Below are 26026 nucleotides of genomic sequence, written 5' to 3'. Positions count from 1 at the left end.
ATTGAGCCTTAGTGCATTACACTGTCCTAAGTGCTCGGGAAGCACAGAAAAAATGAAGTGACACATTCTCTGCCCACTAGTGGCTGACTGAAGTTCTAAAAAGGGACTCAAACTTAAAAATATTTACAACTTGAGTGGTCAGAATAAATAAGTCCGTATATGTACTGGAGTGCTCAGGTCAGTCATATAAGTGCTGGAGGTAGGAGAATTAAGAGTGAGTGGTTAGAATGCTTCTTAAAAGGCTGGGAACAATTTTGAAAAGATAAAACCCTAGGCAAAAGTCTTTATTATTTAACTGCTTTTTAGAGGTTTTATTATGCTTAATTGGTTGTAAATGAAATAAACCGGTTAGCCATACTATTAGTGAGACTAGTGAAGCCAGGAAGCAGCGAGGTCTAGTGGAAGAAGCACGGACCTAGGAGTCAGAGGACCTGGGTTCTAATCCTGGCTCTGACACGTCTGATATGTGACATGGGCAAATCACTTAACTTCTCTATGTCTCAGTTACTTTATCTTTAAAGTGGGGATTAATATTGTGAGCCCCAAGTGGGACATGGGCTGTGTCCAACCTGATTAATTTGTATCCACCCCAGCACTTCCCCTCTCAGTATGGCACCTGGAGGGTTTCCAGGACTCTACCAGTCTCGGCTACTGGAGGGAGAGTCAAGCAGAGGCATATCCATTCCATTCCTAGCTTGGGCCGTGGCCAGCGAGTGGAAGGCAATCTGTTACAAGTCAAAACTCACCTGTGCTGGGCAGCAGAGGCATGGGAAAGAGCTGGGGGTGGAGACTCAAGTTTACTGTACAGAAGAAGGCAATGGTAAACCACTTCTGTATTTTTACCAAGAAATCTCTATGAATACATTATAAGAACCATTTCAGGTGGAGAGTAGAGCGTTCTCTGAATGATGTGTTCACGGAGTCTCTTTGGGTTAGAGATGACTCGATAGTGTAAGACAAGACCCCAGCACTTAGTACCATGCTTGACAGAGAGAAAGTGCTCAACAAGTACCTTAATAATAATAATAATACCATAATATTATATAATATTATTATACACAATACTACTGTTATTGTATATTTATATTACTATTATAATATTATTATTATATTATGGTGTGGACTGTCAGTGAGGGACTGGATTTAATGGAGAAACTAGTGCAGTCCGGTTAGTACTGAGGGCAGGCCAGTAGAGATCTGTTTGCAGAAGCCCAACTAGTGGATTTTCCAAGGCACAGAGATCCGCTCCCACAGGCTGCTAGAATCGCTCCAGTTCCTGGAGGGGTACAGTGGTCTCTGTCCCTGCTACTGGTCCAACAGTAGAGAAATAGGGGGCACCTCCTCCACCCATACAGACATGACTGATACGCTTGGTGCCATCTGCAGTACTGGCCTCTGGCCACTCACATACACGCCAGACTGCCCCAGATCAGTTAGGCTCCTGCGGCCCACTGTGCTGGCACTGTCAGGACTGGAGCGGCTTCACCAGATCCCGTCCCCCTCCCCAGTGGAGCTAATGGGGTCAAAGTTGAACAGGACAACCATAGCATCTGGTCTGATGGTGGCTGGGAGATCTGGACCAGCCTCAGGCCTCTACTGCTCAAGCCATCCCCCCAACTGTGACCCCTGGGCAACTCTGAATGCCCAAGGTGCAGGCTGATGGTCAGCAGAGAGGTCTGGACTGCTAAGACCACCATCACGACCATCACCCCATTTGTCAGCTCGCGGAGACTGGCTGACTGGCCAGAGTAGGTGAGGACAGTTGGCAGCAGCAGGACATTCCAGGGGGAACTGCGATGGGGAAACCATGAACACCAGGACAGGAGTGAGGCTTGGAAGACCAAAACTCTAAACTCTGAGATTTAACTGTGACCATGGCCAGAGATGGCAGCAGCAATGGGCGGAGCAGGCTGGCAAGCATCAGCCTCAGTGGTAAAGTGACCGCTTAAAAACCAAGGCTTCAGAAAAATTGGGACAACCAGCGGAAGAGACAAGAGGGTCCTGCTGATATCCATAGTTTATTTATTTATATTAATGTCTGTCTCCCCCTCCAGAGGATTAATGTCTCCCTTGCCCTCACTTAACTTCTCTAGAATGTAAGCTCATTGTGGGCAGGGAATGTGTCCACTTATTGTTATATTGTACTCTCTCAAGCGCTTAGTACAGTGCTCTGCACACTTTTAGTATTCAATAAATATGATTGAATGATTAAATGACTCAGCTGTTGGCCCATGTGAATCCTTGAGAGGGTGGGCCTTCACCAGGGAAGGCTTCCTGGAGGTGGTGGCATTTTAGAAAAGGCTTGGCGAGGCGGGGTGGCCCCTTCCCTGACTCACAGGATAAACAACAGCCCACTTGAACTGAATTTCACTTTCTCCCCACTAAAACCCAGATGCTCCCAAAACCAAAGGAGTTTGTTCAAACCAGTGAAAGTCAAAATCAGCAAAGTATACACAATTTTTTCCATTAAAAAAAATTGGAGGCATTGAACACCAAATGAGTTGGTCAACAACCAACAGCTCCATAATTAGAATATTCCCTGGCACGGTAACTGCCTTACCAGAAATTAACTGATGTCCAGTTTTTTGCAGCTGCTATTTTTACCAGACTAATAACAAAAGTGTCATCCATCAGCGTTGGCACTCAAAGTAGAGTAAACACAGATCCACACAAGAGGGGAGTATAAGCCGACCTGACAAACAGAAACAGCTCCACAAGCAAAGACAGAGAGTAGTAGAGAAGCAGTGTGGCCCAGAGGAAAAAGCATAGGTCTGGGAGTCAGGGGTCATTTATCCTAATTCTAACTCTGCCACTTGCCTGCTGTGTGACCTTGGGCAAGTCACTTAACTGCTCTGGGCCTCAGCTTCTTCAACTGTAAAAGGTGAGCCCAGATGGGACAGAAACTCTGTCCAACCTGATTATATTGTATCTACCCCAGGGCTTAGTAAAGTGTCTGGCATATAGTAAGGCCTTTCCAAATGCCACAATCATTATTAACAATAAATAGTATTTATTGAATGCTTACTGGATGGAGAGTACTGTAATGAGCACTTGGGAGAGCATAGTAGAAAGAGTAGTCACAATCCCTGCCCTCAAGGAGTCTACACCTACCATCTGTTTTTTATGGCATTTGTTAAGCACTGACTATGTGTCAAACACTATTCTAAATACTGCAGTAGGTACAAGTTAATTAGGTCGGACACAGTCCCTGTCCCACACAGTGGGCTCACAGTCCAAGTAGGAAGGAAAACAAGCAATTAATCCCCATTTTACAGTTGAGGAAAACCATGGCACAAAAAATTAAGTCACTTGCCCAAGCTCATATAGCAAGCAATTGGCAAAGCCGAGATTAGAATCCAGGTCCTCTGACTCCCGGGCCTGGGCTCTTTCCATTAGGCCGCACTCCTCCTTTCCACAAAGATCATTCCTTGCTACACTTCTTTTCCACTGTACCTGGATCTGTTTTCACTTCACCCTCCCAGTGTCCCACCTTTCCCAAAGCCGCTGTTCTAAGAGAGTCGTCCAGTTTCCGACGGTTCTTTCTCAGGCTGCTCTGAATCACGCTGCTGTCTCCTCTGGCGTTCCACAATGTTTGAGGTCCTGCTTTAATGGGTCTTCAAGGCATTTCTTCTGTCCCCTTTAAAAGATTCCTAATTTCCCAGCCCATCCTGAGGGCTCAATAAATACCATCAATCGACTGGCTGATTCAGCTCACTGCCCAGCAGGCTCTGGGGTACCTGCAGCGGGCCATTCTCCGCACACCTTTCACCTGAGGTGTGAGGAGCCTGGCAGAGGAACTGGAGGTCCGAACTCAGTGAAAAGCCTCCCGATGGAGTCTCTTCTAGACTGTGGGGTAGGGACCGTCTCTATATGTTGCCAACTTGTACTTCCCAAGCGCTTAGTACAGTGCTCTGCACACAGTAAGTTCTCAATAAATACGATGGAATGAATGAATGAATGATGGCACCCGGCCCGGCCACAGGAGGGTAAGTGTGACCCCTAGTGGCCACCGGCGGGACAGCGGGAGGATACAAGCAGGGTCTATGACTCGTTTTGTCCTCTCCCAAGAGCTTAGGACAGAGCTCTGCACTCAGTAAGCGCTCAATAAATACCATTGAAGGATCGATTGTTCACGCTCACAGCCGTAGACCTGCTCACTATAGCCACGTGGCTCTGGAGACAGCCAAACCGGTTTCAGAAGGCTCTCAGTCAGCCCACTCTGCTCCCAGCCCCACAGCACTTCAGTATTGATCTGTAATTTTAGTTTTTTGTACTGATGTCTGTCTCCCCAACCTATAGACTGTGAGCTCGTTGTGGGCAGGGAATGGCACTGCTTATTGTTGTATTGTACTCTCCCAAGCGCTTAGTACAGTGCTTTGTACACAGCAAGTGCTTAATAAACAGGATTGATTGAATGAATTAATTCAGCTACTGACCTGGCCCAGGCCCCTGCCTGCAGATCACGTGGCCCACATCCCCGCTTACCTTGCTCCCTCAATTTCGGGGTTTCAGTGGTAAAGTGCTTATTAGGTGCTAAGCCCTTTATTCTCAGTGTGGGCAGGAAATATGCCCGTTATATTGTTATATTATATTCTCCTGAGTGCTTAGTACAGCATTCTGAATGCAGTAAGTGCTCAATAAGCATAATTGTTTGATTATTAAGCAGACATGGAATAGTTGCTGTGTCCAATCTGATTATCCCATATCTACCCTAGTGCTCAGCACCGTGCTTGGATCCCCATAGAGGCTGTCAATTCAAGGTGGTTTATTATTAGTAGCAGTATTTTTTTTATGGTGTTGAGTGCTCACTAAGTTCCAGGCACTGTTCTAAGCGCTGAGGTAGATACAAGATAATCAGGTTGGACACAGTCCCTGCCACACATGGGGCTCACAATTTTAATCCCCATTTTACAGATGAGGTAACCGAGGCACAGAGAAGGGAAAAGACTTGCCCAAGGTCATATAGCAGACAACTGGAAGAGGTGGGACATCATGATTATTATTATTATTATTTTGCGCCTAAATACCATAATCATTATTATTATTACACAATAGGACACAAGGCGTGGAATATGTCTTTATTTGAGGAGCAGCAAACACTAAGGCAGGATGTGTCGTGCTCAGGAGTCTTACAGAACTGGAAATAGAAAAATAGAAATCAAATCTCACGGACGGCGGTCCAGGCAGGCAAGCAATCAGACAGACAGACAGAGTGGTCCACGTCCCCTGGGCTTCCCCCAGCGGACCTGGCCAACCCCAGGGCCCAGCAGTCTCGAGCCAAGCCATGAAGCTTTCACTCCACGGGTGCATCCACATTAGCCGAGGCTTGGCCCTCGGTTCTGAGTTTTACCCCACCCCCTGAGGCTTCCTCCACTGTGACCGGGGTTGGCAGACCATCTCCCCCTGGGTCTCCCTCCGACAATTCCCAGACCCACGGGTCACTTGGACTTGCACGCCACTGATGTGCTTTGGCTACCTTTTCCCAACTCCCATGTCCAACCTGGGACCCAGAACCCAGGACTGGGACAGGAGGCCTATGACTCTCCCCACTTTCAGATGTTGTGGGGTCGGGCTAATGTAAACACTCCTGGATTTGGGCCTTTGGGTGGCTGGATGGCTAGTGTGGGTGGATGGCTGCCATAGGGACAGAAATCAGACCGAGGAAAAACTCCAAGGCCTAACTTTGGTTCTATCTCCCCACCATTCAGGGCTGACTTTTAATTTCTGTCCAGGCCTTTGTTGACAGGGGAACACCATACACACTCCCATCTATTGTACTCAGCCAGGCCAGTGTAGACAGGAGGATACCGGGCATGCTCCCGTCTGCTGTACTTAGCTGGGCAGCATAGACAGGGGAACGCCAGGCATGCTCCCATCCACTGCACTCTGCCGGGCACAGCTGCCAGATCAAACACTTCCACACGCTTCTGCCAAGGGATCATTCTAAGCCTTACTGGGTGGGGGCCAGAGGGAGGGAAGCTGGGGATCCCCGCCTCCCCCAACGAATGACCTCGATACACCACTGCCCCCCATGGGGGAAAGGGATGATCAGTCACCAAATCAATCAATCACATCCGTGCTGGTAAAACTACAAAAATAAAATGCAACAGCTGCAGTACCAAGTCCATTCTAACCCACCCCAGCAGGGGTCTCTTGGCGGCCCATCCCAAATGACCACACATTTGGTCTAACTGAAATGGACTTTGGTTTTCAGGGAAAAGCTCTATAAAATACAATAAATAGAGGCGAGGGGCCAAGGGGTGGGGTGGGGGGGTGGCAGTAGGAGGGGGCTGAAAGATAAGCGTTCCAGTTACATCTACGTTACATATCTTGTACTGGATAAGACATTTCATCCAACTGCCTCTACCTGCCCCATTCATGAGCACGACTCCCAGGCAGGGCATCTGGCAGAGGGGGTAGGGGATGGAAGGGAGAGAACCGGACATAACCAACCGCCTGACAGTTAGTAAGTTGTTGGATTATTCTATTGTTTTACATATAGCTACAGAGATTTGTCCAGCACGTACTAAATGACTGCACCAAAGCACTCCTAGCGAGGTTCTGGTAATGGGCGCATGCAGAGGGTTTTATAAATAGAAGTCAAACATAAGGTCGCCCTTCCCCATCTTCTGTCTGTAGACCACGTCAAATTTCTCATTCATCGCCACGGTGAAGACGTCCTTCCAAAGCCCGACTCTTCCTGCAATGGAGAAAGGGAAGAGTCTGGTCACCTCAGCAGCCCCAGAACAATTCCTAAACACCAGCAAGTTTGGGCCAGGGTAAGTGTCCCCATCGGCCTATTATAACCCAATAACCATTATTTGGTAATTGAAGCCCACATCTCGGAGGGCCTGAATTACGCGGAAAACCTGCCTGCTCAGCCTGATTATAGGCTCAACCTGCCTCAGTGGCACTGGATCTGCTCAGTGTTCTGCTCCGGATTTGGCAATTGGTCAGAAAATCCGGCTGCTTCAAATCGCCCACAATATGAGCTCCAGAAACCCAGGAGGGGAGGAGGCCACCAGGACATCCTGCCAGCCCACAGCCTGCCTAGACAACTTGGAGCAAAACCAGGGTTGCCAGGCAGGGCCCGGGAGGCCTCGCCAGCCTGGCCGTCCAAAGCCTAGCAGGGAAGACCATGTCTCTACAGCGGGAAAGCAAGGTCTCTGGGCCCTTCCCAACCATGACCCCGAAATGAGCTGCCTCCCAGAGCGCTAGGGCTCTGCCCAGGGTTCTTCAGTCACGGGCAGTGAGTCACCCACCTGTCCACCACCTGAACCCTGCCCCCAGGCCAGCTAGGCCATGAAATGGCCCAACACAAGTCGCCGCCAATCACACCCCGCTCTCACACCCGCTCAGGGCTGCCTCGAGGAAACAATCAATGGGCTAAAAGAAAAACACAATAAAAGAACCAAAATAAAGCCAAATCAAAGGAGAACAATGGAAAAATCAAATCCAACCAGGAGAGCGGATGATAAGGGAGCCATACGTGGCACACAGCACACACACCAACGGGGGTCTCCAGGATGGTTGGAGGGGGAGAGGCAGCATGTTCGCAATCGTCAGATACTACCAAAGGAAAATGGAGCCAAGATGGAGTTAAAATAACGGACATCCAAAGAAGCAGGAAAAGATCCCCAGGGCCCCAGCTCCTCACTTGATACATACCCCTCCCCACCACCCTGCCCAGAATCCGGAGGGCCCCTCGGGAATGGCTCCAGGGCCCAATTCTGGCCGACCCCTATCCCCAACTCAGCTTCGGGGTTGGCCCCCCAGGCCTGGCAGACAGCCCTGCTGAACAGACCAGGCACCTAGGCCTCTGGGACTTCTCCACTGACCAAGCCCATGACAGAGGTAGGTGGACCAGTTTGGGGAAGCCAGTGTCCCTGGATTTTTGATTCCCTCTGGCCACCGCCAAGTGGTGGAAGAAAACTGGTGGCCAGGCTGTGGCAGGAGGGGAGGTAGCAGGTGTGGGGATGGGAGGGTCCCATTCCTCCACTCTAAGAGTGCTTGGCTCATGCAGCCCAGAAATGCAGACTTCTTCCTGGACAGTGCTACTGAGACTACAAGTCCCAGGAACCTTAGAGCACTATCACTCCTTCAAGCACACCCCCGCCCCAGGGAATGGCCATCCTGCCCTGGACATCTCCCCCAACAGTGAGGTCACCCAGGGGTCCGACCAAAGGAGGGGGTACTGCTCGTGCTTCTGTGCTGGTGAGACCTCCCCCAACACCGACCTCCAAAGGCCAGGCTGAACAGGAAGTTTAGCTCCTGCCCAGCCCCTGCCCGGCCCAGCCCGGCCCTTGGGGGACCCTGCTGTCCAGTGGGCTGACGGGTGGGCGGGCACGTACCCCGGCCCACGGGTAGGGCCTCAGCATTGCAACACTGGTCGACAAGCTGGTGGCAGTGCTCCGCAGTGGCTTCCAGCTGGGTCTTGTCGTAGGGCACTCCCAGGAACCTCGCCAACTGCTCCACCACAGTTGCCAGGTCCTGGGCAGGAAGAGAGGGGCAGGGAGGACCCACGTTGTAGCAGGGGGTCAATCAATCAATAGTATTTATTAATTCATTCAATCGTATTTATTGAGCACTTACTGTGCGCAGAGCACCGTACTAAGAGCTTATAATAATAATTATTATTAATAATAATTCTGGTATTTGTTAAACACTTACTATGTGCCAGGCACTGTACTAAGCACTGGGGTGGATACAAGCAAATCCTGTTGGACAGAGCCCCTGTCCCACATGGGGCTCACAGTCTTAATCCCCATTATACAGATGAGGTAATTGAGGCACAGAGAAGTGATGTGATTTGCCCAAGGCCACACAGCAGATAAGTGGCAGAGCCGGAAGAGTACACTTCAACAGAGTTGGTAGACATGTTTCCTGCCCACAACAAACTCACATTCTAGGGGGTGAGACAGACTTTAATATAAATAAATAAGTGACAGATATGGATAAAAATGCTGTGGGGTTGAGGGAGGGTGAATAAAGGGAGCAAGCAAGGTGATGCAGAAGGGAGTGGAAGAGCAGGAAATGAGGGCTTAGTCAGGAAAGGCCTCTTGGAGGAGATGTGTCTTCAATAAGGCTTTGAAGGTGAGGAGAATCATTGTCTGTCAGACATGAAGTGGGAAGGCATTCCAGGCCAGTGATAGGATATGGGCGAGAGGTCAGCAGTGAGACAGACAAGATGGAGGTACAGTGAGGAGGTTGACATTAGAGAGAAGTGTGTGGGCAGGGTTATAGCAGGAGACCAGCAAGGTGAGGTGGGAGGGCAAGGTGATTGAATGCTTTCAAGACAATGGTCTTGCCCCTGACCCCTTGTCCACCTTCTCCCTCTGGCCCAGAACTCCCTCCCTCTTCGTATTCTACAGTCCACCACTCTTCCCACCTTCAAAATCCTCCTAAAATCACATCTCCTCCAAGAGGCCTTCCCTGGCTAAGTCCTCATTTCCCCTACTCCCTCCCCCTTCTTTGTCACCTCTGCATTTGGGTCTATCTCCCTCTAGCATTTGATACTCACCCCACCCCAGCCCTTATGTACATAACCATTATTCATTTTAATGTCTGTCTCCTCCTCTAGTCTGCAAGCTTCTTGTGGGCAGGCATAGGGTCTATTTACTCTGTTGCAATGTACTGTCTGAAGTGGTTAGTACAGTGCTCTGCACACAATAAAACACTTGATAAATACCATTGATTGAGTGATTGACCATAACCTCCTGCTCTACCCCAAATCACCATTTTGTCCACACACTTGATCTCATCATCTCTCCTGGCTGAACAATCTCATCCTCACCAACACCGAAATTCCACTCTCTGGCTTCAGCCTGATAATCTCCATTCTCATCTATATGCGTCCTTCCCACAAATCTGTCCTGTTCCCCCACCGAGAACTCTGATCTCCTGCTCTCCCATCCCCTTCAGTTTTCTAGAAGCATCATGCCCCATCTGATCTCCATACCCAACCTACCATCTTTCTATACACAAATCCACGCTCTCAACACACCACTTAATTCTCTCATTCCCCTGTCCTCTTGCTGATCAAGAGGAGCAGTGTGGGCCAGGGGAAGGAGCACAGGCCTGGGAGTCAGAGGATCTGGGTTCTAAACCTGGCTCTGCCACATGCCTGCTACGTGGCCTTGTGAAAGTAATTTAACTTCTCTATGCCTTAGTTACCTCATCTGTAAAAATGGGGAATCAATACCTGTTCTTCCTCCTGCTTAGATTGTGAGCCCTGTGTGGAACAGGGACTGTGTCTGGCCCTTACCTTCCTGCATTTTCCCCAGTGCTTAGAATAGTGTTTGATACACAGTAAGCGCTTAACAAATACCACAATTATTTTTATCTTGTACCACCAACCCTCAGCCCTGGATCAGCTCCATAGTATGCTTTCTTTTGTTAATACAATTAAAACCATTAGGTGTGGTCTCCCTAAAGCCTTCCCTCCTCCTCTACAGTCCCCTCTTCCTCCAGCTCACTCTTCAACTTCCCCATCCTTGGCAGCAGTATCTCAAAAGGAGACCCCTTACTTCCTATCAAATTCTATCCCCACCACCTGTGCTTCTAACCCCATCCCTTCTCACCTTTTCAAAGCATTTGTTCCCTCCCTGATCACCATCCTTAACCATTCACTTTCCAATACCTTCTTCCCTACTGTTTTCAAAAATGCTCTTGCCACCTCTATCCTAAAGAAACCCTCCCTTGACTGCATGGTTCCCTCCAGTTATCATCCCATCTCCCTCCTATCATTCCTCTCCAAACTCCTTGAGTGAGTTGTCTGCACTCACTTCTGCTGCTTCCTCTCTTTGACCTCCTACAGTGTGGGTTTCACCCCTTCCACTCTAATTAAATAGCCCTCTTGAAGGTCACAAATGACCTCCTTTTGCCAAATCCAACAGCCACTACAACTCCATCTTAACCTTCCTCAACATCTCAGCTGCCAACAACACTGTGGACCACCTCCTTCTCTTGGAAACATTATCCATACTTGGCTTCTCCATACTGTCCTCTCCTTGTTCTCCTATCTCTCTAACCACTACTTCTCAGTGTCTTTCGCATACTCCTCCTCTGTCTCCCACCCTCTAATTGTAGGGAAGCCTCAGGGTTCAGTTCTGGGTCCTCTTCTATTCCCCATCTACATCCACTTCCTTGGAGAACTCATTCGCTCCCTCAACTTCAACTACCATCTCAACACGAATGATTCCTAAATCGACCTCACCAGCCCTGACCTCTCTCCCCTTCTCTCCAATTTCACATTTCAGGGTGTCTCTACCTGGATTTCCCACAGACAACTTGAACTTAACATGTTCAACAAACTCCTCATCTTCCAACCTAAACCCTCCCACCCCCTGACTATCCCATCACTGTAGACAGCACCACCATCCTCCCTGTCTCTCAGGCTCGGCATTATCCTCAATTCATCCCTCTCATTCAACCTGCATATTCGATCCATCACTAAATCCTGTCAGTTATGCCTTCACAACATCTTTAGAATCCGCCCATCCGAACTACTACCATGTTCATCCCCCTTTCCCTCTAGACTTTAAGCTAATTGTGGGCAGGGAATGTGTCTGTTTACTGTTATTTAGTACTCTCCCAGGTGCAAGTATAGTGCTTACACACAGTAAGCACTCAATAAATACAATTGAATTGAATAGTCCAAGCACTAATCATTTCCTGCCTTGACGACTGCATCAGCCTGTGGACCACCCCCTTCTCCTCAACACGCTATCTGACCTTGGCTTCTCAGACTCCGTCCTCTCCTGGTTCTCCTCTTATCTCTCCGGTTGTTCTTTCTCAGTCTCTTTTGCAGGCTCCTCCTCCCCCTCCCATCCTCTTACTGTGGGGGTTCCCCAAGGTTCCATACTTGGTCCCCTTCTGTTCTCAATCTACACGCACTCCCTTGGTGACCTCATTCGCTCCCACGGCTTCAACTGTCATCTCTACGTTGATGACACTCAGATCTACATCTCTGCCCCTGCTCTCTCCCCCTCTCTCCAGGCTCGCATCTCCTCCTGCCTTCAGGACATCTCCATCTGGATGTCTGCCCACCACCTAAAGCTCAACATGTCGAAGACTGAACTCCTTGTCTTCCCTCCCAAACCTTGTCCTCTCCCTGACTTTCCCATCTCCGTTGACGGCACTACCATCCTTCCTGTCTCACAAGCCCGCAACCTTGGTGTCATCCTCGACTCCGCTCTCTCGTTCACCCCTCACATCCAAGCCGTCACCAAAACCTGCCGGTCTCAGCTCTGCAACATTGCCAAGATCCGCCCTTTCCTCTCCATCCATACCGCTACCCTGCTCGTTCAAGCTCTCATCCTATCCCGCCTGGACTACTGCATCAGCCTTCTCTCTGATCTCCCATCCTCGTGTCTCTCTCCACTTCAATCCATACTTCATGCTGCTGCCCGGATTATCTTTGTCCAGAAACGCTCTGGGCATATTACTCCCCTCCTCAAAAATCTCCAGTGGCTACCAATCAATCTGCGCATCAGGCAGAAACTCCTCACCCTGGGCTTCAAGGCTGTCCATCACCTCGCCCCCTCCTACCTCACCTCCCTTCTCTCCTTCTACAGCCCAGCCTGCACCCTCCGCTCCTCCGCCGCTAATCTCCTCACCGTACCTCGTTCTCGCCTGTCCTGCCATCGACCCCCAGCCCATGTCATCCCCCGGGCCTGGAATGCCCTCCCTCTGCCCATCCGCCAAGCTAGCTCTCTTCCTCCCTTCAAGGCCCTGCTGAGAGCTCACCTCCTCCAGGAGGCCTTCCCAGACTGAGCCCCTTCCTTCCTCTCCCCCTCATCCCCCTCTCCATCCCCCCCCATCTTACCTCCTTCCCTTCCCCACAGCACCTGTATATATGTATATATGTTTGTACATATTTATTACTCTATTTATTTATTTATTTTACTTGTACATATCTATTCTATTTATTTTATTTTGTTAGTATGTTTGGTTTTGTTCTCTGTCTCCCCCCTTTTAGACTGTGAGCCTACTGTTGGGTAGGGACTGTCTCCATATGTTGCCAATTTGTACTTCCCAAGCGCTTAGTACAGTGCTCTGCACATAGTAAGCGCTCAATAAATACGATTGATGATGATGATGATCAGCCTACTCACTGACCTCTCTGCCTCCTGTCTCTTCCCACTTCACTCTCCTGCCCAGGTCATTTTTTGGAAAATCCACTCATTCCATATGTTCCCACTCCTCAAAAACCTCCAGGGATTGCCCTTCCACTTCCCCATCCTTACCATTGGCTTTAAGGCACTCAATCAGCTCTCTCCCTCCTACCTAACCTGGTTGATCTCATAGTACAACCCAACCCGCAAGCTCTGCTCTTCTAATGCCAATCTAATCTCTGTACCTCCATCCTGTCTATCTTGCCACCAACCCCTTGCCCATGTTCTCCTGCTGGCCTGGAACTCCCTCCCTCTACATATCTAACAGTCCACCACTCTCCCCACTGTCAAAACCCTCCTAAAAATCTCCTCCATCTCCTCCATGAGGCCTTCCCACACTAAGCCCTTTATTCCCCTAGTCGTCCTCCCCTCTGTGTCTACCCTGCACTTGGCTGGGTACCCCTTAAGTGCTTTGATATTCACCCCAGCCCCACAGTACTTCTGTAAACGGAGACCGCCACCCCGCTTCAGACTGACTCACCCTGTGCATGTCTTCATATTTGAGAAAAAGAACGTTGGAATCCACGTGGTGTTCCCAGAACTCCTGCACATGCTCAAACCACGAGCCATAGCCCACTATGGAGAGAGTGCACACAAGGTCGGATTAACATAAACAGTCACCCAACATGGAGAGAGTGAACACATGTTGGATTAACACAAACCGTAGCCCAACATGGACAGAGTGGACACACGGCCAGATTAACATGAACCATAGCCCAACGTGGAGAAAGCACACATGTGGCCGGATTAACACATGCCATACCCCACTATAGGGGGAGCGAACACACAGCTGGGTTAACACAAGCGGTGGCGCACCACAGAACGAGCAGATATGAGCCGAAATCCGCCACTATGGCGGCGCACAGTCGAAGAATACAAGCGGGGAGACGGGACTGGAGGCAGACACACCAATCGTTGATTCATTTCAGGACCATCCATTAGTTTGGAACTAAATCAGGGGCAGGAAACAGCATCCCTTGCTTCTGTTGTGCAGTGCCTGGGACATAGTGCTTAACAAACACCACCATTACTATCCCATTGTACTTTCCCCAAGTGCTTAGTGCTGAGATGCAGCATAGCCTAGTGAAAAGATCATGGGCTTGGGGGTCAGAAGGACCTAGATTCTAATCTAAGCTCTGGCACTTGTCTGTTGTGTGACCTGGGGAAAATCGCTTCACTTCTCTGTGCCTCAGTTCCCTCATCTGCAAAATGGGGATTCAATACCAGTTCTCCTTCCTGCTTAGACTGTGAGCCCATCTTGTATCTACCTCAGTGCTCATTACAGTGCTTGACACATAGTAAGCACTTCATACCACAATTATTATTATTATTATTACAGTGCAATGCACTTGGTGGATGCTCAGTAACTATCATGACTACTGCAACTATTGTATTGTGTGCACATGTATTTCAGAGTCTTTACGGGCTCAGAGCGGTTGGGGTGATGTCTAATCCTCCTCCACCTGCTGCGGGGTTGATGCAGGAGCCCAGTGCTTTGCAGGAGCTCAGACATCCAGGTGGATCTTGCCATGGCTGGCGTCCACCCCCCACCCCCCACCCCGCCCAACCCGAGTCTGGCCAGGCTGGCATTCCGCTGCTGGGCTGCGAGTGGCCGGCCACTCCCTGAGAGGGCCCAAACCCTGGCCAACGGTGAAGGCTGGGCTCGCCAGAGGGCATCGGACTGTGCCAAAGGACTATCCAACCACCCAGACCAAGAGGCAACCAGCCCACCCATTTGGCCATCTTTCTGCTTCCCTGCCCACGTGTTTTTCTGTATCTTCCCATCTATCTACCTACCCACCCACCTGCCAGTGTCTGCCCACCCACCTGTCGGTGTCTGCCCACCTGTCCTCCTATTTGCCTGCTCGCCTTTCTGCTGCATTCTCTCATCTGTCTATGTCTGTCCACCCATCTAGACCCGCTCACTTTGAGGACCCCAGGTCACAGGGAAGAGAGCAGGCCCCCAACACAGATACCACCATCACTACCACAGCCCCCAGGTGATCCACCTGGAAGAGAAGAGGCCCCCTCTGTTAGGCCATGGGCATCAGAAGGCAATGCCCCTGGGGTGTTTAGAAACACCTTGGCCCTCTGCATCCTGACCCCCCTCACCTCTGGTATTTGTTACGCATTTACTAGTGCTTAAGTGTCAAGCACTATTCTAGGCGCTGGGGTAGATACAAGCTAATCAGGTTGGACACACTCCCAGTCCTACAAGGGGCACACAGCCTTAATCCCCATTTTACAGATGAGGTGACTGAAGCAAAGAGAAGTGAAGTGACTTGCCCAAGATCACAAAGCAGACCAGTGGAGCAGCGGGAATTAGAACCCAGGTCCTTATGACTCCCAGGCCCATGCTCTATTAGGCCATTCTGCTATGGTGCCCCCTCATTCAGCTGGGGATAACCTGTGCCTTCTGTTCCCCATTTCCAGGCCCCTGAGGTTCTTGTCCCAGAGCAGGCTGGGGAGAGACTGGACACCGTGAGTCTGGGTCAGTCACCATGATCCCAACCCAGATGCCATGGAAGGCACCATGGAAGCATGAGGCCCAACTACTTCACCCATCTGACCCTTCCCTGTGTGGAGTTCCAGGCCTAGTCACTGTGGGAGGCCTGAGGAAGATGCTGCCTGGTCAGCTGGAAATCTTGATGGCTCCGGGCTCTCAGGCCAGTCAGGCTGCCCCAACACCTGGCCTGGGGAGGCTCTTCAAGTCCCACAACTCATGGGCAGCATGCGGGCAGGCGCAGAGGCCCTGCACGAGGGGCGGGTTCAGAGAGAGGGCACGGGATGTGGGTGCCACCCCGGGCCGCCATCCTTACATTTGTCATTCATGAACCTCCGGCAGAACTCCTGGAATGTGCCCCGGTAGCTCATGGTGCGCAGCGAGCGGTGGAACTGGTAGTAGGACACCACTAGGTCCTTGGGGTTCCGGGCCATGTAGATGACCTGCAGACACACAAACACACACACATGCTACATTTCGAGCATTGGGAGAGGGGCCATGAGTCCCAGCATGGCCGGGAACCAGAATGGGGCAGAGACAGGATTTGGGGCCGGGCCAGAAGCCAGGATGGGATGTGACTGGGGAATAGGGAGGGGCAAGACCAGGGAAGGGTGTGGCCAGGAGCCAGGACAGGATGAGGCCAGGGAGGGGCTAATTGTTGTATTCTGTCAAGTGGCCTGCACATAGTAAGTGCTCAATAAATCCCATAAGTTGATTGATTGATTGATTGATTTAGGGGCGAGGCCAGGAGCCAGGATAGGGCATGGCCAGGAGAGAGGGTGGGGCTGGGATCAAAGGGATACCTTGGAATTGCCATTATGCAGGTCGGAGGGCAGGAAACGATAGGGCAGGTGGCTCTTGATAAGGCGTGGAGACGTGAGCTCCTAGTGCAGAGACACAAAAGAAAAGCTCGCAGTGAAAACACAGTCACAGGCCACTTGTCCATCAGCACAGTCAGCCATCTATCCCTACCATCCATTCATCCAGTAATCACGTCAGGGCCTGTCTCCCCCAGTAGACCGTGAGCTCCTTGAGTGCAGCGATCATGTCTACCAACTCTATAGTAGCCTCCCAAGAGTCTAGTACAATACTCTGCATATACTGGGTGCTTAAAAAATACTGTTGACTGGTTGAGTCATAGTAATAGTTGTGGTATTTTTTAAGCACTTTCTGCATGCCAAATACTATACTAAATGCTGTGGTAGAGCATTAAAACCCAGGACTTGCAGCCAGTGCTTTTTCCACTAAGACATCTTCTTAACCTGCAAGTCCTGAATTGGGGAGGTGCTTGGAAAGGGGTCCCAAGAAGCTACTGCTTTTCCCACCCACCCTGCACCCCTGGGGGACCCCATTCGCCCACAGAGGGCAATGGAAGGGGGCAAAGCTGGCGAGGTCTGTATCTTTCCATGGTTTGTCAGTCATTTTTGTCAGTTATTTTGTCAGGCAGAAGCAGTGTGGCTTAGTGGAAAGAGCCTGGGCTTGGGAGTCAGAGGATGTGGGTTGTAATCCCAGCTCTGCCACTTGTCTGCTGTATGACCTTGGGCAAGGCACTTCACTTCTCTTTGCCTCAGTTACTTCATCTGTAAAATGGGGATTAAAAGTGTGATTCTGATTAACCTGTATCTACCCCAGCACGTAGAACAGTGCTTGGCACATAGTAAGTGCTTAATAAATACCATTATTATTATTATTTCCCATTCAATCGAAAGCCCCTGGAGGGCAGACCCGGACCGTGCCACCTCCACCACCTCTCCCAAGTGCCCAGAACAGGCCACCCAAGTGATTGGGGCTAACGATGGTGGACTGCCCAACCTGACCGACCAACAGACCCCTGTGGCCCACAGTGACCAGGGCAAGTGGCCACAGACTGAACGACCTGAATGACCAACCAATCCCAGCTGCCCACAGTGACCAGGGCTGGGAGCGCTGGACCGACCAGTCCACTGACTGACCGACTGCCGCAGGGGAAGGATATCCAGGGCCGGAGCTGTGTACCTTGATGATGTCAAGTCCCGGCTGGGGGTACTCCAGGACGGGCAGCTGCTCATCGATGTTCAGCAGGCCGATCTCGTCTGGGTCAGCCCCTTGGCTGACCAGGTACACCACCTCCTGCAGCAAGCCGGTGCCTGTGACCAGGGGGAGACACCTGCAGGGGACGGCCACCCACTCTGCAGCCCATCCCCAGCCCCGGGCCCAGACTGGCCCAGTTCCTGATCATCATTTCTCTTGCCTCTGCTGGAGCCCTTCCACCTCTGCTCCCAAAGCCCAACCCTTCTACTCTTTAGAACTACCCTCCAGAAAGCCCTCCCAGATTATTCTGCCTGGTTGAGCCAGCCAATGCTGTCTGATGCCCTTGTCCCCACCCTCCTGCCCCAAAACACGACATGCCCATCCCCAAAAGGCAGTGGATTAAACCTCTGCTGCATGAGCTCTGAGACTTTTATCATAGAAAAGCAGCATGGTTTAAGTGGATAGAGCATGGGCCTGGGAGGCAGAAGAACCTGGGTTCTACTCCCAGCTCTGCCACTTGTCTGTTGTGTGATCTTGGGCAAGTCACTTAACTTCTCTGAGCCTCAGTTACCTCACCTGTAAAATGGAGATTGAGACTGGGAGCCCCATGTGGGACGAGGACTGTGTCCCAACTGATTAACGTGTAACTACCCCAGTGCTAAGAACAGTGCTTGGCACATAGTAAGCACTTAACAAATACTATAATTATTGTTATTATTATCTTCCAAACTGTCAGCTGTACACTGCCCACTCTGTCTGCCCCATCTACTGGCACTCGACTGGGAGGGAAGGTCCATGAAGCCGGGGGCCAGGCTCATGATGATGATAATGATGGTATTTGTTAAGCACTTACTATGTGCCAAGCACTGTTCTAAGCAGTGAGGTAGATATAGAGTAATCAGGTTGACTCATGTGGGGCTCACAGTTTTAATCCCCATTTTACAGATGAGGTAACTGAGGCCCAGAGACGTTAAGTGGCTTGCCCAAGGTCACACAGCAGACAAGTGGTGGAGCCGGGATTAGAACCCACATCCTCTGACTCCCAAGCCTGTGCTCTTTCCACTAAGTCATGCTGCTTCTGGACATGGTCCCTGTCCCACATGGACCTCTCAGTCTTAATCCCCATAACACAGATGAGGGAACTGAGGCAAAAAGAAGTGAAATGACTTGCCCAAGTTCACACAGCAGAGAAGTAGTGGAGCCAGGATTTGAAACCAGAGCCTTCTGACACCCAGGCCCATGCTCTATCCACTATGTTGTGCTGCTTCTCTATGCTCTGGTCTTCTCTGCCATGCTACTCAAAGCCCTTATAAGGCTCCTGAATTGGCACCAGCTAGGTGCCAAGCCCTGTGCTGAGCACTGGGGGGACATGGGATAGTAAGATCGGACACGGTCACTGGCCCACAGGGGGCCGACCATCTAAGAGGGAGGGACGGCATAGACCTTAACCCCACTTTACACAGGAGAAATGAGCAGCAGTACAGTTTAGTAGAAAGAGGCTGGGCCTGGGAATCGGAGGATCTGGGTTCCAATTCCAGCTCTGCCACTTGCCTGCTGTTTGACTTTGAGCAAGTCGTTCAACTTTTTTTTACTTAAATTTCCTCATCTGTAAAATGAGGACTCAATACCTGATCTCCCTCCTACTTACACTTTGATTCCCATGTGGGACAGGGACCGTGTCTGTTTGACCAGATTAACTTGTTTCTACCTCAGCGCTTAGAGCAGTGCTTGGCACACAGTATGTGCTTAACAAATACCATAAAAAAGGAAGCCCAGAGAGGCTGTGTGACTTGCCCTATGTCACACAGAGGGCCAGGGCAGAGACATCACTAGGACTCAAATCTCCTGATTGCCAGTCTGGGGCTCTCTCATGTGACTACGATTTTTTTTGTTGTTGTTATTGCTTTTTGTTTTTTGGGGGGCTGGGGAATGGTTTAATAGTATTAGTTGACTTACTTTGTGGCAGGCACCGTACTACATGCTGGGGTAGATAATAATAATGATGGCATTTGTTAAGTGCTTACTATGTGCAAAGCACTGTTCTAAGTGCTGGGGAGGATACAAGGTGATCAGGTTGTCCCTCATGGGGCTCACAGTCTTAATCCCCATTTTACAGAGGAAGGAACTGAGGCACAGAGAAGTTAAGTGACGTGCCCAAAGTCACACAGCTGACAAGTGGCAGAGCCAGGATTAGAACCCATGGCCTCCGACTCCCAAGCCCGTGCTCTTTCCACTGAGCAATAGATACAATCTATTTAGGTTAGACACCATCCTTTTTCCACGTGGGACTCACAGTCTTGCTCTCCATTTTATACATGAGGTAACTGAGGGTCAGTGAAGTGGTTTGCCTAAGGCCACATAAGCAGCAGAGCCAGGATTAGAACCTAGATCCTTCTTATTCCCAGGCCCATGCTCTATCTACTAGCCCACACTGCTTCCTGCTGGGCTGGCTGCAGCCTGACAAGCTCAAGGCCCGGTTCCAGGAGCTATAGAAATGGGTATCCCCTGGGTTCCCACCAGTTCTGCTGACTGGGACTCAGGAGCCTCCGCTGGCATCCCCCACCCTGAGAAGCAGTTACTCCTACAGCAGTGGCTGGCTGGGTGGCAAACTGGACAAATCCAGGTCCAGGCCTCCAAAGCCAGCCTGACCCTGGGTGCCTTTTTCTGGGCCTGCCACACTGATACCCCTGGATCATCCAGAGAGGAAGAAATGGGCCTGATCTCCCAAAGTATCAATCTTTTTGAAAAAAAAAATGGTATTTGCTAAGCACTTACTATGTGCCCACGCTGTGATAATAATGATGGCATTTGTTAAGCACTTACTATGTATGAAGCATCAGATTGTACACAGTCCGTGTCCCACATGGTGCTCACGGTCTTAATAATAATAATGATGGCATTTGTTAAGTGCTTACTATGTGCAAAGCACTGTTCTAAGTGCTGCGGGGGATACAATGTGATCAAGTTGTCCCACGTGGGGCTCACAGTCTTCATCCCCATTTTTACAGATGAGGTAACTGAGGCTCAGAGAAGTTAAGTGACATGCCCAAGGTAACACAGCAGACTTGTGGTGGAGCCGGGATTCGAACCCATCATCATCAATCGTATTTATTGAGCGCTTACTGTGTGCAGAGCACTGTACTAAGCGCATGACCTCTGACTCCAAAGCTCGGGCTCTTTCCACTGAGCCACACTGCTTCTCTTAATCCCCATTTTACAGATGAGGGAACTGAGGCACAGGGAAGTTAAGTGACTTTTTCATAAAATCACACAGCAGACAAGTGACGGAGCCGGGATTAGAACCCAGGTCCTCTGACTCCCAGGCCCAACAATCAATCAATGGTAATTATTAAGCACTTACTGTGTGCAGAGCACTGTACTAAGTACTTGGGAGAGTACAAAGCAGTACTAGTAGGAATAATAATATTTGTTAAGCACTTACTATGTGTTAAGCACTGGTCTAAGTACTGGGGTAGATACAAGTTAATAAGGTCTGATCATCCCTATCCCACATGGGGCTCATATTCATTCAATCATATTTATTGAGCACTTATTGTGTGCAGAGCACTGTACTAAGCACTTAGGAAGTACAAGTTGGCAACATATAGAGATGGTCCCTGCCCAACAGTGGGCTCACAGTCTAGAATATATTCTAAGTAGGAGGGAGAATAGGGATTGAATCCCATTTTACAGATGAGGAAACTGAGGTACCAAGAATTTAAGTGACAACTGCCTAGTGGGAGAGGAGGAAAAATCATCATCAATGGTACTTACTATTACTGTACTAAGCACTTGGGAGAGTACAGTACAACAGAGTTGGTAGACACGTTCCCTGCCTACCGTGGAAAGCTCCTCACGGATAGCACCGCCACCACCTCCAATTAGGGTCTGCTGGGGGCCGGGTCACTAGGGGCCGAGTGCTCAACCAAGCACTTGGGAGAATTCAGCAGCAAAAGCCAAAGAATAACGGCATCTGTACTTTCATTTGCCAAAGAGCTGTCATGTGACATCTCCTTCTTGTCCTCATAACAGCCTTGTGAAGAAGGGAGAGGCAATGGTTATTATTCTCTTTTTACAGACAAGGAAACTGAGTCTCAGAGCGGGGAAGTGATTTGTTCAAGGGGGCCAGGGGCAGAGCTGAGACTTAAACCCTAGCTTCCTGACTTTCAAGCCCATGCTCTTTCCCCTGGACATCCCGGGCCTTCTGGTGGCATCCTGTCCAGAGGCGGGGGGCTAGACAAGATGAACTCTCCAGGTTCCTCCCTGCTCTGCTGGTGATGACAGACTGACTCCCATCTTGCCCTGGAAGCCAGATTTCCCTCACCACCTGTCAGCCAATAGGGAAGACGGGAAGAAGTGCCACATGACAGGAAGTGAAGACAGCAGGAAGGAGACAGTCCATAGTTCACCCACACTTCCCCCAGTGGCTAGGTGGCACAAATCCCACCTCCATTCCCACTGGGGGCAAAATTCCCGGAAAACTTGTCCAGAAGGAGAGAGTAACAGGCTCTCCCCGACCCTAAGACCACCCCTGCAGAACATAACCTGGGGGCACGGCTGATTCCTGCTGTCCTGGCCTGTCAGTCATCCAATTGTATTTATTGATCACTTAACAGCATGCGGAACACTGTACTAAGAGCTTCGAAGAGTACAATATAACAATAAACAGACACATTCCCTGCCCACAGTGAGCTTACAGACTAGAGGGGGAGAGAACTTTTGGCTCTGGCACTGACATGTTTCTTCCAGGGTTTGGAGCCTGGCTCCCTCATCGCTCTCCAGGCAAATCAGAGCTCCCTCTCCCATGTGCACAGCATGGCGTAGTGGATGTGCATGGGTCTGGAAGTTGGTCGTGGGTTCTAATCCTGACTCTGCCACTTGTCTGCTGTGTGAACTTGGGCAAGTCACTTCAGTTCTCTGTGCCTCAACTGTAAAACGGGGACCGAGACCGTGAGCCCCTTATGAGACAGGACTGTGTCCAACCCGATTTTCTTGTATCCACCACAATGCTTAGTATAGTTCCGGGCACACAATGAGCACTTAACAAATACCACAATTATTATTATTATTATTATTATTATTATTATTATTATTATTATTATTAACAGTGGTTGGGAGGAGCAGGGCAGTCATTATCTCAAAGAACACACTCTTATTTCATCATCATTTAAAGAAGAAAGTCTACCCTGGCCTCTGCCAGGGATCTAATGGGTCATGGGGGTGGGAAGTTTGATTGGGAAATTCTCTCGCATGTGTGCCTGCCATTCTTGGAAAAATTCAGAAGACCGAAATGATCAATCCAACCGTGGTATTTACTGAGCACCTACTCTGGGCAAAGCACTATGCTGAGCACTTGGGACAGTACAAAAGAGTTGGCAGACACGATCCCTGCCCTCAGGGAGATTACAGTCTGGCGCAGAGACTGCACCTCCTAACTGCACCTTGCTCTCTATAACAATAATAATGATATTCACCCCACCCTCAGGACTTAAGTGCACATCCATAATTGATTTATTTATATTAATGTCTTATTTCTGCTCTATACTTTAAGCTTCTTGTGGGCAGGGAATGTGCCTACTAACTCTGCTGTATTGTACTCTCCCAAGCACTTAGTACAGTACTCTGCACACAGTAAGCACTCAATAAATACTATTGATTGGTTGACTGAGAAGAAGCGTGGTCTAATGGAAAGAGCATGGGCCTGGGAGTCTGGCAGACCTGGGTTCTAATCTCAGTTCTGCCACCTGCCTCTTGTGTGACCTTGGGCAAGTCACTTCAATTCTCTGTGCCTTTTATCTCATCTGTAAAATGGGGATTAAGACTCTCCATGTGGGACAGGAACTGTTTTCAACCTGATAAGCCTGTACCTAGCCCAGTGTTTAGTTCAGTGCCTGGCACATGGTAAGCACTTAACAAGTACCATAAAAAAAAGATCGGTAGATATTCATTCATTCATTCAATCATATTTATTGAGCACTTATTGGGTGCATAGCACTGTACTAAGCGCTTAGGAAGTACAAATCGTCAACATACAGAGAACAGTCCCTATCCAACAATGGGATCACAGATATGGCTGCCTGCTCTCAAAAGGCCCCAACTGCTTTCCTTAACACGGGCGTTGAGATGGCTTTGAGGGCCGACTGTGCCCTCCCAAGGGGATGAGGGGCAGTTTCCCTATATTGTCATACTGTCAGAGTCAGAAGCCCTGGGTTCTAATCCCAGCTCCACCACTTGTCTGCTGTGTGACCTTGGGCAAATCATGGCACTTCTCTGTGCGTCACATCTGTAAAAAGGGGATTAAGACTGTGAACCCCATGTGGGGCAGGGACTGTGTCCAACCTGATAACCTTGTATCTACCCCAGCGCTTAGAACAGGGCTTGACACATAGTAAGCGCTTAACAAATATCATCATTATTACTGTGAGAAGCAGTTTGGCCTAGTGGCAAGAGCACAGGGTTGGGAATCAAAGGTCATTCATTCAATCATATTTATTGAGCACATACTGTGTGCAGAGCACTAAGTGCTTGGTAAGTACAAGTCAGCAACATATAGAGACGATCGCTATCCAATAACAGGCTCACAGTCTAGAAGGTCGTGGGTTCTAATTGCAGCTCTGCCACTTGTCTGCTGTGTGACCTTGAGCAAGTCACTTCACTTCTCGGTGGCTCAGTCACCTCATCGGTAAAATGGGAATTGAGACTGTGAGCCCCAAGTGGGACGGGGGCTGCGTCCAACCTGATTACCTTGTATCTACCCCAGCACATAGAACAGTGCTAAGCGCTTAACAAATGTCATTATTACTATTGTACTCTCCCAAGCGCTCAGAGCAGCGCTCTGCACCCAGTAAGCACTCAATAAATACGATTGGCTGGCTGCCCCCGAGCTCCAGAGTGCGATCTTCTCCCCTCTGTACACCGCCCAGGAACCACAGGGTCTGCGGGTCGCGCAGACAGGGAGTGGACAGGGGGAGGACAGGGAGTGGACAGGGGGAAGACAGGGAGTGGACAGGGGGAGGAGATTATGTTGCCGATTTGTACTTCCCAAGAGCTTAATACAGTGCTCTGCACCCAGAATGAATGAATGCCAGGGAGAGGACAGGGAGAGGGAGGACATGGATGCGTCCACACGGCAAGGTGACTGCGGCACCGGCTGCCAGGCCCAGCCGGGCCCAGTCAGGCCCAGTCGGACCCAGCCGGGCGGGGCCGCCCAACTCTGCACCCCCTCCCCGCCCAGAGACAAGGGTCTTCTCCCCCTCCCCTCCTCCCACCCCTCCGCCCACCGAGCAGGCCACCCCCCCGCGTCTCCCCGCACCCCCGGATCTGTGCCACCGCCGCCCCCGGGCATGGAGGAGGAGGCGGAGGAGGAGAAGGGATGGAGGGAGGGAGGGGAGCCGTGGAGCCTGGGGAGGGGGTGGGGGGCGCCGCTCACCTGACTTGGGGTAGGTGACGATCCACACGTCGCTGTCCCGCACGGGGAAATTGGCGATCTCTTCCATCTTCCCCCTGCAGAATGGGGGCAGCCGGACCCCGTTGTATTCAAAGTATTTGCTCTCGAACTCCCCCGGGGTGCTGGGGGTCTCCGCCTCGCTCTCCGCCATCCTCGTCCTCCTCGTCCTCGTCCCGCAGCCTTGGCCGGCCCGGGGCCTGGAGCGGGCTGCGGCCGACGCGCAGGTGGACGGAGGACCGGACGGATGCACGGATGGATGGACGGATGGATGGTTGGATGGTTGGATGGGTGGGTGGACACCACCCGGCTCCCGGCAAGTCGGGGAGGCTGAGGAGGCCGGGGAGGGGGCAGGGGGCCGGGGGGGGGGGCTTTCCCTGGTCCTTGGTCCCCCCAGTCCCGCACCCACGCCCACTCCCACGCGCGTCCCCTGGCCCGCCCCCGCCCACGCAGCCCGACCCTGCAGCGAATGAGCGCGGGAGCCGGTGATGTAATGCGCTCCCCTCCGCTCGGCTCGGCTCAGCCCGGCCCTGCTCCTCCCTTAGCCCGGCCCCCGCACCCCCGGAGATGAACATGGTGGGGGGTGGGAGGGGGAGCAGCAGGAGGCAGACCGGCCTGGCGGCAGGGAACGTGTCCATTTATTTGGCTATTATTCTCGCTCCAGCGCTCAGTGCAGTGCTCTGCACACAGTAAGCGCTCAATTGAATTAATAATGAATGGCAGGGGAGGCCTCCCTTAGGGCGGAGGTCGGGGCACCGAGAGGGGTTAACGAAACCGCCAGGAGAGAAGCAAGTCACCCAATTATCTTGGAGTCCTGCCTGTCTCTTCGGGTGAAATCTCGGGGTCAGAACCGAAGGCCGGCGACTGAATATAATAAATACAAGTTAGGTAGCC

General features: G+C 50.8%; 1 protein-coding gene and 1 non-coding gene across 2 annotated transcripts; one reads left to right on the top strand and one right to left on the bottom strand.

Annotated features, from left to right (window-relative positions):
• The first annotated feature begins 598 nt into the window (after nt 1-598).
• LOC119937306 lies at nt 599-736 on the top strand. The gene has a single exon (XR_005453983.1). It is a non-coding gene; the product is annotated as a small nucleolar RNA SNORA7 (small nucleolar RNA).
• A 4328-nt stretch (nt 737-5064) lies between these two features.
• On the bottom strand, nt 5065-25486 carry SULT4A1 (sulfotransferase family 4A member 1). Its single transcript, XM_038756366.1, has 7 exons — nt 25118-25486; nt 17674-17804; nt 16482-16562; nt 15995-16121; nt 13657-13751; nt 8352-8490; nt 5065-6700 (listed from the first exon to the last, which is right to left on the bottom strand). The coding sequence occupies exons 1-7, from the start codon at nt 25284-25286 to the stop codon at nt 6588-6590; spliced, it is 855 nt and encodes a 284-aa protein (XP_038612294.1). The 5' UTR covers nt 25287-25486; the 3' UTR covers nt 5065-6587.
• Between the last annotated feature and the right edge of the window lie 540 nt (nt 25487-26026).

The sequence above is a fragment of the Tachyglossus aculeatus genome, chromosome 14 (assembly GCF_015852505.1).
Source record: "Tachyglossus aculeatus isolate mTacAcu1 chromosome 14, mTacAcu1.pri, whole genome shotgun sequence".
NCBI classification, from domain to species: Eukaryota; Metazoa; Chordata; class Mammalia; order Monotremata; family Tachyglossidae; genus Tachyglossus; species Tachyglossus aculeatus.
Note: the sequence above shows the minus strand (reverse complement) of the source record. Positions and strands in the feature narration are given on the sequence as shown.

What these genes read in the sequence shown, in the direction of transcription:
- SULT4A1 (XM_038756366.1), bottom strand. Translation starts at nt 25,286, where the DNA reads ATGGCGGAGAGCGAGGCGGAGACCCCCAGCACCCCGGGGGAGTTCGAG. An exon ending in CGGGACTTGACATCATCAAG is followed by an intron (nt 16,563 to 17,673) that starts GTACACAGCTCC and finishes TCTCTGCACTAG; the next exon opens with GAGCTCACGTCTCCACGCCT. An exon ending in GGCCCTACCCGTGGGCCGGG is followed by an intron (nt 6,701 to 8,351) that starts GTACGTGCCCGC and finishes TCTCCATTGCAG; the next exon opens with GAAGAGTCGGGCTTTGGAAG.